The 12,331-nt window shown below is 38.7% G+C and overlaps 2 protein-coding genes and 1 long non-coding RNA gene across 3 annotated transcripts; all 3 read left to right on the forward strand.

The window, feature by feature from the left end:
* The first annotated feature begins 293 nt into the window (after positions 1-293).
* LOC103146769 (transcription factor E2F6-like) lies at positions 294-7,678 on the forward strand. The gene is made up of 10 exons (XM_007564799.2): positions 294-587; positions 1,752-2,000; positions 2,079-2,125; positions 2,205-2,251; positions 3,038-3,224; positions 3,772-3,927; positions 4,983-5,097; positions 5,287-5,434; positions 6,389-6,440; positions 6,518-7,678. The coding sequence occupies exons 1-9, from the start codon at positions 411-413 to the stop codon at positions 6,412-6,414; spliced, it is 1,152 nt and encodes a 383-aa protein (XP_007564861.1). The 5' UTR covers positions 294-410; the 3' UTR covers positions 6,415-6,440; positions 6,518-7,678.
* Positions 7,679-8,808: 1,130 nt separating this feature from the next.
* On the forward strand, positions 8,809-10,279 carry LOC107837692 (uncharacterized). Its single transcript, XM_016677860.1, has 3 exons — positions 8,809-8,862; positions 9,182-9,490; positions 9,981-10,279. Exons 1-3 carry the CDS (start codon positions 8,826-8,828, stop codon positions 10,277-10,279), a joined length of 645 nt encoding a protein of 214 aa, XP_016533346.1. The 5' UTR covers positions 8,809-8,825.
* Positions 10,280-10,763: 484 nt separating this feature from the next.
* Positions 10,764-12,322, forward strand: LOC107837701 (uncharacterized). Its single transcript, XR_001663748.1, has 3 exons — positions 10,764-10,885; positions 11,365-11,640; positions 12,292-12,322. It is a non-coding gene; the product is annotated as an uncharacterized LOC107837701 (long non-coding RNA).
* The last annotated feature ends 9 nt before the right edge of the window (positions 12,323-12,331 follow it).

Below are 12,331 nucleotides of genomic sequence, written 5' to 3' on the forward strand. Positions count from 1 at the left end.
TAATGTACTTCAGTATTTCATTCATTCATTTATTTATTACATCTTATTTCTTTCTCTTTCTCCATCCCAATAGTAATAATAATAATAATTAATAATAATAATAAAGGCTAAATTAAGTTATTTTTGAAAAATACAAACTTAATAGAGAGAATTTAGTTTATTAATGCGAAGTTGAATTAAGTTCTCAGCACTAGGTTGTTTTTTTATGTGTAGCTTCTGTCCATACTCCAGCCCAGTAGGTGGCGGTAATACACCATCACAGTTGCCCAGCCAACCGCCATAAAAAAAACTTGTACTTCCGGATCAGAGACCTGATAATTTCCTGAGGCGCGCGACGTAAACAGACTGCATGTGGCGGGAATGTGGATGTGTTTTTCCTGAAGTTTTACCCCCGGTCTTCCAGCCGAAACATGATCCCTGCCGCCGCTTCTCGCTGGATTCGGAAGGAAAGCAAGCCGGTGTTCAACATCATGTGGCGGTGCGTCGTGTCCGGGTGTCCGAGCCGCATGGGGACCGTGAGCCGGGGCGCCTTGAAGCGAGGACCGAAACGGTTCTTCAGGTTCCCCACATCTCCGGACCGAGTCAAGGTACGGCGGAGGCTTCGGGAAGTAGTCCAAGCCCTGAAGTAGCTGTTGTTTTCCCTGTTTGGTTCAGTATATTTCCTGGTCTTTAAAAAGTCTAATGACAGTAGAAAAATAGGGAAAATGTGCATTTCCAAGATTTATTCCCTATCCCAATGTCTGGAAGTGTTTCCTTCTTTCTGCACTTCTTCATTATAACATGTTTCCGTCTGTCTTTCCTTCATTTTGATCTTAATTGTGTTAACATCTTCTATTGTTGTGTCCTTCCATCTGTCCTACTCTTCTCGTTCCCATTCTTTCTTTTTTGTGTTCTTCTATCTTTTTATGTTTCTTTTTGTGTTTACTTCCATTGGTTCTTCATTTCTTTGGTCTTCTTTACCTGTCCTATTATCCCTTCTTTTCTTTCTTTTCCTGCCTTTTGTCCTGTCCTACATTGTGCCCCTCAATCTCTCCTTCATCTATTTATTTTTGCATCCTTTCCTCCTCCTTGTCATTTCCTATTTCCTTACATCTTCCTACTTTTCATTCTGACCTCCTTTCCTTCCATTCTCCTTCCTTCCTTCCTTATGTCCTTCCCTCCTCCCATCTTCCCATGTATCCTGTCTTATTTCCTTCATTGGATCCTTCCTTCCTTGTTTGTTTTTCCTTTCATCCTTTACTTTGTCCTTCTTTCCTTACACTCTTCTTTTTCTTTCTTCTTTTCCTTTCATTTTCCCTTATTTTCTTTTTTCTTACCATTATTCCATATTTCCTCTCTTGTTTTCTTTCTTCTCTTTTACTTTGTGACCTTCCTTGTCTCTCTCCATCCTTTCTTGTTTCCTCGCCACCCTCTCTTTTTGTCTTTCTTTTAATCCTTTTTTACTTCCTTGTTTCCCTCCCTCATTACTTATAACCTTCCCTGTTTTATTTCTTTCTCCCATTTTTCCTGGTTTTCCTTCTTATTTCCTTCCTTGGATTTTTCTCTCTGTCCTACTTTGTTCCCTTCCTTTTTCTCCTTCCATCTTTATTGTGTCCTTCTTTCCTTCCCTCCTTCCTCTCCTTATGTTTGCTTTTCTTTCATCCTTCTTTGTATTTTATCATTTCATTTTCTCTTAATTTGTCATTCATTCTTTCTTCTCCTCTCATTCCTCCTCGTCTCCTCACCTCCCTCCTTGCCTCCTCGTCTCCCAGGTATGGCTGGCGGCATTGAGGGAAACCGATAAGGATCCGTCTGAGCAGCATTTCATCTGTGAGGATCACTTCCTGCCGGAGGATATTTCAGGAAACGACGTTCGGAGCGACGCTATTCCCATCATGCCTCCTTATCTGGACGGGCCACAGTTCCCGACCGGTGCCGACCCGTTACTGGAAGAGGAACAGTGGGCGACCGGCGGCTGGGGTGAAGAAGAGGAGGAGGATGAAGATGAGGCACCAGAGCAGGTCTGGAGTCAGTTTCTACATCTTTCATCGGATCTTTAATGTGAGATAAAATCATAAAATCTGGTTTCTGATCTCCAGAATCCAAACAGACCTGCTCAGAATCCATCAGAACCTGATGTGAAAAGGTACCACACACCTCAGAAACCGGGTCAAGTTTACCAAATTACAGAGAAATCTAAATAATATTCGTTTCCTTTTCTCCAGTGAATTCTGTCCTCAGGATGAAACGACCGGCTGGTTCATCAGAGAAGGTGAGTCACAACAAATTAGTTTCTAATAATTATGGGATAAATGTTCTAACTAATAACTATCAGTGTTTATATTCTAACTAATAATTATGGGATAAATATCTATTTATTTTGATGGCTGGAAATTTTGCAAATCACATCCTGGATTCTTTTCCTCCGTTATTGATTTCTTCTTTTTCCTTTTGTTGTTTTTCGGAATATTTAATGTTTATAGAAAGTCAAAATATGCTTCCTTCCTTTCACCCTCCCTCCTTGCATCCTTTCATCCATCCTTCATTGCTTCCTCTAATCATCTTTCCTTCCTTTCTTCCGTCCTACATTGCTTTCATTCATTATCCTTTTTATTCTCCCATCCTTTCATCTTTCTTTGCTTCTTTATTTTCATCTTTTCATCCATCTTTTCATCGTTCCTTCCATCTGTTAATCCATGCTTCCTTCCCTGCTCTCTTCCATCCTTCATTTCTTCTTGTTTCAGCTCATGAACCTGTTTTCAGGTGATTCCTGATATATCAGCATTAACATCGGTACCGGTCCGATAAATGAAACTGGGTTGACATTTTAAACTGTGTGCAAAGTTATGGAAATATTGGTGAATATTGGAAATCAACCATTCAATATAAATATTGAACTTTGCCCCAAGGTGTCACATGGATGCATTGATAATATTTTCATATCAGACCAAAGTAACCTGAGTAAAGTCATTTGTTTTCTTTGAATCATGCTACTGATTAAGCGCTAAACCAGCCTGGCTTTGTTGCCGCGGTAACGTCACAGCGGTTCCGTCTCCAGGTACTCCTCTGACCCGGCTCACGCGGGGTTTCCTCCAGCTGCTCATGGCCGACCCAGACGCCTCGCTGGACGTCAGAGAGGCGGCGGAGAAGCTCCAGACCCAAACGCACCGAGTCCAGAGCGTCGTGGACGTCCTGCAGGGCATCGGACTCGTCCAGAGCGACTCGGATGAGCGGGTCCGGTGGATGTAAGTGGCTGGAATCGGTTCTGTTCAGAGTCTCTTTTTAAAAGATTCAGGAATGAGATCAGGAGAGAAACGTTCAGGTCACAGAGGATGGAAGACATTCCTGATTAAAACCAGTTCAGCCATAAAACCAGTTCAACCAGTACCGCAGACTGGAAATGGTCCATCTGGTTCTGGTTCTGTGTGTCCATCCTTCAATGTCTTTTCACCTTTAATTTAATTCTTTCATTTTTGCTACTTTGTTTCCTTCTATCCATCCTTCCTTCCTTCTTTCCTTGATCGTTTCCATCCAGTTTTTCTTCCTTCCATCATTTTTTCATCCTTCCTTCCTTCCATCCATCCTTGCTTCCTTTAACCCTCCCATCCCTCCATCCTTCCTGATGTCAGTAGAAACATTGCAGTAAATTCACAGCACATTTTAATTTAAATATTAAACATTTTTTAAAACGTTTCCTCCAAACTCCTTGTTTTGTTTTTGTGTCCAAACTGAAATCTGAAATCCTTGAACCAGGATCTCTCTCTGCTTCTCTCTCTCTCTTCCTCTGTTCAGAGGAAGTAGTCCCATCTTCAGCTTCCTGTGGAGAGACACTTTGTCCTTCCTGACGATGCTACAGGGGCTGAAGGACATGGAGGAGGAAGTGGACCGTCTCTTTAAATCCTGCGCTCAGCAGCTCTTTGACCTCACTGAGGATGAGGAGAACTCTTCATATCCTTCCAAGTCTGACTGAGGAGCTTCTGCTTCCAAATGTCTTACAGATACGAAGCTGGTTTGGTGTTTATGTCGCGATAATGAAGCAGCCGTTTGATCTTTTCAATCCACGATACGAACTTCAATTGAAAAATATTTATTTTAGATGTAAAACCAAGACAATAAAGATATTGCTGGCGTTTTTAGTCATGTTGTTTACGTAGCAATGTATCTGGGAAGCTGATGTATGTTAAGTTGCTACGCGCTAGCTAGCGCCGTCCAACCAGAACAGTATGCGCAACAATGAAGTGCAGCCGTTTCAATTTGAAGTAAAACACAATGCAGAAATGAGGAGGGGAGATGAAGATGAGGGAGTTGGCAGAAAACGCTGGAGTTTTGTTTCCAACATTAGCTGTGAAGATCTCCAGTTTCTAACTCAAACTGTTTACGGTTCGCATCAGGATCAAAACATTTTCACAACTTTATTAGTGATGTGTTACAAAACTTAAAGATGCTTCATTCTTTATTTCAACATCTATTCATTTCTTTCCACTTTGTTTTGATTTTGCATTAGCTCCTGCTAATGCTGTTAGCTCCTGCTAATGTTGCTAGCCGAAGCTAACATAGTAAACAGTAGATCAGGGGTCACCAACTCCAGTCCTCGAGGGCTACCATCCTGTAACTTTTAGATGTGTCTCTGCTCAAACACACCTGGATCAAATAAGCTGCTCGTTTCCAGCCTGTTGCAGAGAGGAATGAATGCTGGTGAGGGAAGTCAGACATTTTGGAGCAGAGGTGAATCTAAAAGTTGCAGGATGGCCCTGGAGGACTGGAGTTGGTGACCCCTGCAGTAGATGATGTTTGCTTCAGCAGATAGCTCACGCATAGCGACACATTAAAAAGTCCTAGATGAAAATGCAATGAAGATGCACACTTTCTAAAGTAATTATGAGGTTTTACTCACCCCAAACACAAAGTTTTAGGTTAAAATGGCAATTCCAACATATTTAGACCAACTGGTTTAAATAGCCGTGGTTCTTTTAATAAGCGTTTGATCTTTAACTTTTCTTCACGCTGGCCTACATCCGCTGCGATGACATCCGTCGCCTTGGAGCCCTGCAGCAACAGACGGTGATCATCATCAGATCTCCTCCAGAAACGAAGCTGGTCATTCCTCCTCCTGACGAGGTGAGCAGATCCCAGGGGAGAGCAGCAGATCCCAGGGGAGAGCAGCAGATCCCAGGGGAGAGCAGCAGATCCCAGGGGAGAGCAGCAGATCCCAGGGGAGAGCAGCAGATCCCAGAGAGATGGATTTATCCGAGAAGAAATGATGAAACTAGATTAAAGCTGATTGTTTCTCTGGTCCCGGCGCTTCAGGACGGGATTCGGATGCAGCTGAAGTCTGAGAACGGTCCCATCGTGGCGCTGACCTGTGACATGGGAACTTTGACCTCTGAACTCACAAACAGCAGCATGTCCTTCTCGGCGCTGGAGAGTCGCGTCAGGGCGTGTACGGTTGATGAAGGTACCTGGAACAGAACAGTCTGGAATATTTCTAAAACTTAGGGTGGATTTTAAATATTACTTTACTTCGACTCATCTGTGTCACTTTAATTTATCCTTAATTTGAAGGATAAACTCGTTATCTCTGCTAAATTATTTTCCAGAATATTCTTATTTCTCCACATACAGATGCATCTAAATAAATGCAATATAATTGAAAAGTACATTTATTTCAGAAATGTAATTAAACATTTGAGGTTTATTAACTACAGGCACTAAAACGGTTATTAAATTTCCTTTTGCTACCTTAAAAATGTACCTTAAAAATTGCACGTTTTCCCACACATTTTTTCTTTCCTTTAAATTTTCCATCAATATTTTTTGATTGAGTTTGTGCCACTGGCTGTCAAAAGCAACCCAGATGATTTTTTCCTGTTCAGGTAAGGTGATTCTGATGTTATCTCTGGTTCAGCAGTCGTTTGGGACGTTTGTGCTCAGAAACATCGGCGTCTTTTCATCTTTGAAGCTCCGATTAAATCTTCAGTTTTTGCTTTTTGAATCTCGCCTACAGGCTTGAATGCCTTTACTTCGCAATTCTCTCAAGTCTGTTATTGTTCTATTGCTAAGCAGTTTTTCCCCCCACTTAACTTTCCATGTGCATTTCTGGGTCAGCATGCAGGTAAGCAGGGTTCCTCATGATGTAGCCCTTAATTTCACCAAAAACAATAAATCCACAAAACGAACAAAGAAATGCTTAAAATATGTTTTATAATAAAATGAATGAAATAAATGAATTTTTCAATGTTACATTAATTTCATGAGATGTTTTTATTACACTGATAAATACTCAGCTACTGACTGAAGCCGTTTGCTTTAAATTGGTTGATTTCTCTATTTTTCTGTCTGACGTTCTTTAAATGCTGAAGCTCAACAGGAAAACTGATGAAATGTTTGTTTTTTATTCACCTGCCACTAGTGGTGAACAAGAAGATGAAGATCTAGGAAGAGGATGAAGATTTTCTCAGCAGGTAAAGGGAGAAATTATCGTTTTTTTGTTTAAAAGCAGAAATATCTGTTTATTTCATCTGTTTGTTCTTTGTTGTAGGATAAAAACCCAACGATGCGTCAAACTGAAGGAACTCTGAGGTTGAACAGGAAAACCTCTGAATGTTCAGTGTTGGTGTTCAGAAGGGCTGGAAATTCAAACCTGGATGAAAGTTTTTCTGTTTGACGGGGACCACAGCGCCCCCTATTGGCTGAACCAAAAGCCGCCGTCTTCCTCTTTGGATCATCTCAGCCACCTCAACTTGTCAGTTCAACAATTTAAACTTTGATTATCATTGTTTTGTTAAACTGGGAGGTAAACGGAGACCAGAACAAGCTGCTGGTGTAACTGGTGGATGGACTGAAGATCTCAAACCAACTTTTTTTTCCTTCGAACTTTAACCTCTCTGGTGTTTTTATCCAAACTGGAGACGCAGGAGAGGTGAACATCTGGTCAGAAACTCAGAAATCCGATACTTTTCTGTACTGTGAATGCAGCATTGAAGCATTAACGGGAAGCGCTCCTCAGTGTCTTCAAGCCGTTTAAATTGAAACTGAGACATCATTCAGGCTGCAGGACGGCGAGAGAGAGCAAGACTTTCATAAGATAACTGAAAGGATGAATATATCGCAAAAATTTATTTTTTTTTATATTTTGAACTTTCTGTTGTGGTAAATGTTTGATTTAAAAATATTAGGGGTGTTAGTCGTCACACACATTTAGTCTGTGTAGTACTAACCACATTTAGTGGTTAGTTTTAGCATTAAGACGCTAACATCTGTTTAAAATGTGAAAATCCTCAATCATTGAGCCAAAAACCCTGTTTTACATTAACTGCTTTCCCTCACACAGTGTGACGTCTCCCCTACTCCGAATGTAACTTCAAAATGACGGCGGAAAGACTGGAATAAATATTTTCTTCTATTAACCTGGAGACATGACATTTGTTTCTGAAATGTTTTACTTTTCATTATAGAAAAACATGAAGGAGGAACAGAAATTAGTTTTTATAGAAACGTGTTGAATGTTAAAATGTCCCTTTGTGTTGCTGCTGTTTCTCTTTCAACACTTTGGATTGAAAGAGAAGGAACCAGATATCCAGATGGGGTCAGCAGAACTGAAAAAGTTTAATTATTTTTTACTTCTTACTTTCTTTATATATTCTGAGATCCGCAAAATACATTGAAACCAATAAAAGATTCGACTTCAGAATCAAGAAATGATCCTCATTTTCTGTCTTTAATCAAACTGGTTTGTACAAATTACTTGAACAAAACCTGAACTACTTTTTAAAAATCATTCTGAGTGAATGACCTCCACAGCATGCAAAGAACAGCTGTACAGTCCTACTAATAACCTAATCGTTTAATTTGAGATGTGCTGAGACATAAAGGGATTTATTAAATACTGTTTGCATGTTTGTTTTTTACTTGCACTATAGAGTGTATGGTATGAGAAAGCACCGAGTTCCTGTATCACTGCCTCAGTCACTCCATAACGATGCTGAACAGCCAATCAGACGCAGATAAATCTAATATCACAGTTCAATGCATATTTGTTCTCACATAAACTTCAAAGTAATTATTTTAAGAACACATCAAGTGACCAAAACTTTCTGTGATGTTAATTTCTAAAACCAAATCAAAACTATTTTGCTTCTAATAATGATTATAACTAAGTCAAGTCCATTTCCTGCTGGACTTGAAAGAACGTTCATAAAGGAAACGATCATTAAAGCTCAGGTTGATTCTCTGATGGACTCTGGTCCAGACAGCTGGCATTTCTTCTTCTACTGATCCGACTGGTTGGAGCATCAGGTCAGTATTAACTGCCAACAGTAGAGGGGGCTGGCGGGTTCTGATAGACACTACCTCGGCAGCAGAGCATTCTGGGATTTGCAGTATAAGCAGTGAATGCTCTAGTAAACATTGTTATGTCTGTTGCCTCTCCTATAATGTATTCAGTTGGACCCGTTTGGATTCTGTTCTGACTCGGTTTATCTGCTCTGTCTCAGAGTCTCTGAGCTGCTGTGTGTCGGTGGACCAACCGCATCCTGTTGGTGTGCATGACAGTTTATCTCTGACTGCTCAGGCAACGGAAATTAGAACAAGTTGAACAGAATATATGCGGTTAAAAAGGAGGAAATAAAACCTTGGTTTGCTGTCCTTCACCTGCAGATCCTAAAACATGTTGCAAAGTCAGTTAAATGTAGTTTATCTGCTCATTTCTAACTGAAGTTATGTAACTGCTTCATTCTGCGGTTTTCTGTCAGTCACTAAAAAGTGTGATAAGAGCAAAATGACAGGATACCTTGTAACGAGGAAATCAGATCAGCAGCAGAGAAAAGCAGCTGATAGACGGACAGGAGATGTTGGTTCTGGTTCTGGTCGTTCTTCAGTTTGAAGGTAAAATTTGTTTTCTTTCACATGAAGATGAGAAAAATTAAAGATTCTTTGGTTTATTTCTGTATTTTACAACAAGTTGTGTATTAGTTAATCAGGTTTGGACCAAATATATAGAAACGTTTTCAAGGATTAAAATGCTAATTACTGTTATCAACATCAACAATAGCTTCTTGAAATTATGTGAATAAAATGTTATAACAATAAATCAAACATTATGTAGCATAAATAAATAACTACACAATTTTAATTTCTCCTTCATGATTGTATTTGTGAATGTTGAAATGTGTAAAACTTTAATGTGTTTTTGTTTCTGCTGCAGGAACCAGAGGAGAAGAACTTCATCTCTATCACAGACGTGGAGAAAATGTTGTTCTGCCTTGTAACAGTCCTTCATCGTTTTCCTCCTGCTCTGATGTTAAATGGTTTTACAACAGAGGTAAAAACCCAAATACTCAGCAGAAGGTTTGGAATGGAACAGATGTTCAGAGTTCATTTGAAGCTTACAGGTTAAATGTGGACAGCAGCTGCTCTCTGACCATCAACTACATCTATCCTAGCGATGCTGGACTCTACACCTGTAGATCTGGATCCTCCTCAGATGGTTTTGTGTATCTGAATGTTTTATCCAGTGAGTATTTAGACCTGAATGATTTAACTCTGTTACCTGTCATGATCTGCTGTGTTCCTCCTACTTCCTGTCTGATCTCGGGGCGGGGCCAAGCTGTGATGACGTCAGGAAGTCGCTCATCAGAGTGAACGTTGTGCTGAGGATGTTTAGGTTTAATCAGTTTGTCTCTTATGGTGGATCAACGTTTGATCAAACTACTGAATCATTTACTTTAAAGATTTCTTGTTTTTTTTTCCATCATGATGATGAAAACCTGCTGAGATCTATAATAATAATAATCATTAATAAAGACATGATAACATTTATCAAAATTATTTACTGTGTTTTTATATTCTACAGTCTGCAGCCTGAGACACTTAATCTTTGCTAATTGATTTAATTAGATTAATTAATTTAATGCTTAACCTTAACAAAGGATTACGTTTTAAGAAAGATGTTAAAGCTTCTTTCATCTTTCAGGCTTTGACAACATTTTTCATGTTTCTTTCAGTTTCATATGAAACTTCAACAAACGATTATTTCACATTGCACTGCTCTCTGGAGAGATTCAGTGGGTTGGATCTTTGTCCAGAGAAAAGTTTCCGCTGGTTGGATGAAACAGGAACTGAACTGACTGAAGGTGTTTGGGTCGAGTCAAGAGGACCAAGAATCTGTGATTCCTTTCTACCTGTGAAGCATCAGAGCGACAGAAACAGAAACTTCACCTGCCAGTTTGTTGAAGGAAACAGAGTGAAGGTTGAAACTCACTACCAACACAAACCTACATGTATGTTGCCTTTCGTCCACTGAGGAAATGAGAAAACAGCAGGANTGTTTTCTTTCACATGAAGATGAGAAAAATTAAAGATTCTTTGGTTTATTTCTGTATTTTACAACAAGTTGTGTATTAGTTAATCAGGTTTGGACCAAATATATAGAAACGTTTTCAAGGATTAAAATGCTAATAACTGTTATAAACATCAACAATAGCTTCTTGAAATGATGTGAATAAAATGTTATAACAATAAATCAAACATTATGTAGCATAAATAAATAACTGAATGTTGAAATGTGTAAAACTTTAATGTGTCTTTGTTTCTGCTGCAGGAACCAGAGGAGAAGAACTTCATCTCTATCACAGAGAAGAAGAAAATGTTGTTCTGCCTTGTAACAGTCCTTTATCATTTTCCTCCTGCTCTGATGTTAAATGGTTTTACAGAAATAAAAACCCAAATACTCAGCAGAAGGTTTGGAATGGAACAGATATTCAGAGTTCATTTGAAGCTTACAGGTTAAATGTGGACAGCAGCTGCTCTCTGACCATCGATGACATCCAATCTGATGATGATGCTGGACTCTACATCTGTAGATCTGGATCCTCCTCAGATGGTTTTGTGTATCTGAATGTTTTATCCAGTGAGTATTTAGACCTGAATGATTTAACTCTGTTACCTGTCATCATCTGCTGCGTTCCTCCTACTTCCTGTCTGATCTGGGGGCGGGGCCAAGCTGTGATGACGTCAGGAAGTCACTCATCAGAGTGAACGTTGTGCTGAGGATGTTTAGATTTAATCAGTTTGTCTCTTATGGTGGATCAACGTTTGATCAAACTACTGAATCATTTACTTTAAAGATTTATTGTTTTTTTCCATCATGATGATGAAAACCTGCTGAGATCTATAATAATAATCATTAAGTAAAGACATGAAGACATTTATCAAATTTATTTACTGTGTTTTTTTATATTCTACAGTCTGCAGCCTGAGACACTTAATCTTTGCTAATTAATTAAATTAATTTAATGCTTAACCTTAACAAAGGATTACGTTTTAAGAAAGATGTTAAAGCTTCTTTCATCTTTCAGGCTTTGACAACATTTTTCATGTTTCTTTCAGTTTCATATGGAACTTCAACAAAGGATTATTTCACATTGCACTGCTCTCTGGAGAGATTCAGTGGGTTGGATCTTTGTCCAGAGAAAAGTTTCCGCTGGTTGGATGAAACAGGAGCTGAACTGACTGAAGGTGTTTGGGTCGAGTCAAGAGGACCAAGAATCTGTGATTCCTCTCTACCTGTGAAGCATCAGAGCGACAGAAACAGAAACTTCACCTGCCAGTTTGTTGAAGGAAACAGAGTGAAGGTTGAAACTCACTACCAACACAAACCTACATGTATGTTGCCTTTCGTCCACTGAGGAAATGAGAAAACAGCAGGACTTAGTCGACCTTTGTGGATTTTTTTAATTTTCTGCTTAAAAGTCTAAGTTATTCATCTGAAATAAAAATGTTTTGATTTTTAAGTCAGACAAATAATTCAAAACATTTTTATTGTCTCCTGTAGTTTAAATCACTGAAACAACATTTATGAAAGAAAGAGGAGAAATTTATCACTACAGGATTAAATCCAGTGTTTTACATGAAGTGGTTCTAAGAGGGATTTATGTACATAATAATATGAACATGTCAAAGCAAAGAGAGATAATTAAGATATTTAATATTTCAGGTTTTACCTTCACTTACTTTTGAATCATTAGGCATAAATAATAGTCAGAACTTATGCAAATTTGTTTTACTATGTTAGTGTTGGTATTTTTTTGTTTTCAAATTATTTTGTAATTTTTTTTTTTCCAAAACTGCTGAACAACAGATTTTGTTATGACTAGTGGTTTATTGGGACACAAAATAGTTAAACTGTAAATAAATAGTTTTGTTTATGCAGTTGGAAGAGAAAAATCTGGTTTCAATTGTTGAGCCCTGATACATTTCTTTATTAAAATATTATTGTAAAAAATGCAATTCACATTTTTCTTTGTCTTTATACAGCTGCATCATCATCATCATCATCATCATCATCATCATCATC

This window comes from Poecilia formosa, unplaced genomic scaffold, assembly GCF_000485575.1.
Source record: "Poecilia formosa unplaced genomic scaffold, Poecilia_formosa-5.1.2 Scaffold168, whole genome shotgun sequence".
Taxonomy (NCBI): domain Eukaryota; kingdom Metazoa; phylum Chordata; class Actinopteri; order Cyprinodontiformes; family Poeciliidae; genus Poecilia; species Poecilia formosa.

What these genes read in the sequence shown, in the direction of transcription:
- LOC103146769 (XM_007564799.2), top strand. Translation starts at nt 411, where the DNA reads ATGATCCCTGCCGCCGCTTCTCGCTGGATTCGGAAGGAAAGCAAGCCG. An exon ending in CATCTCCGGACCGAGTCAAG is followed by an intron (nt 588 to 1,751) that starts GTACGGCGGAGG and finishes CTCGTCTCCCAG; the next exon opens with GTATGGCTGGCGGCATTGAG. An exon ending in AAGATGAGGCACCAGAGCAG is followed by an intron (nt 2,001 to 2,078) that starts GTCTGGAGTCAG and finishes TCTGATCTCCAG; the next exon opens with AATCCAAACAGACCTGCTCA.
- LOC107837692 (XM_016677860.1), top strand. Translation starts at nt 8,826, where the DNA reads ATGTTGGTTCTGGTTCTGGTCGTTCTTCAGTTTGAAG. An exon ending in GGTCGTTCTTCAGTTTGAAG is followed by an intron (nt 8,863 to 9,181) that starts GTAAAATTTGTT and finishes TTTCTGCTGCAG; the next exon opens with GAACCAGAGGAGAAGAACTT. An exon ending in GTATCTGAATGTTTTATCCA is followed by an intron (nt 9,491 to 9,980) that starts GTGAGTATTTAG and finishes TGTTTCTTTCAG; the next exon opens with TTTCATATGAAACTTCAACA.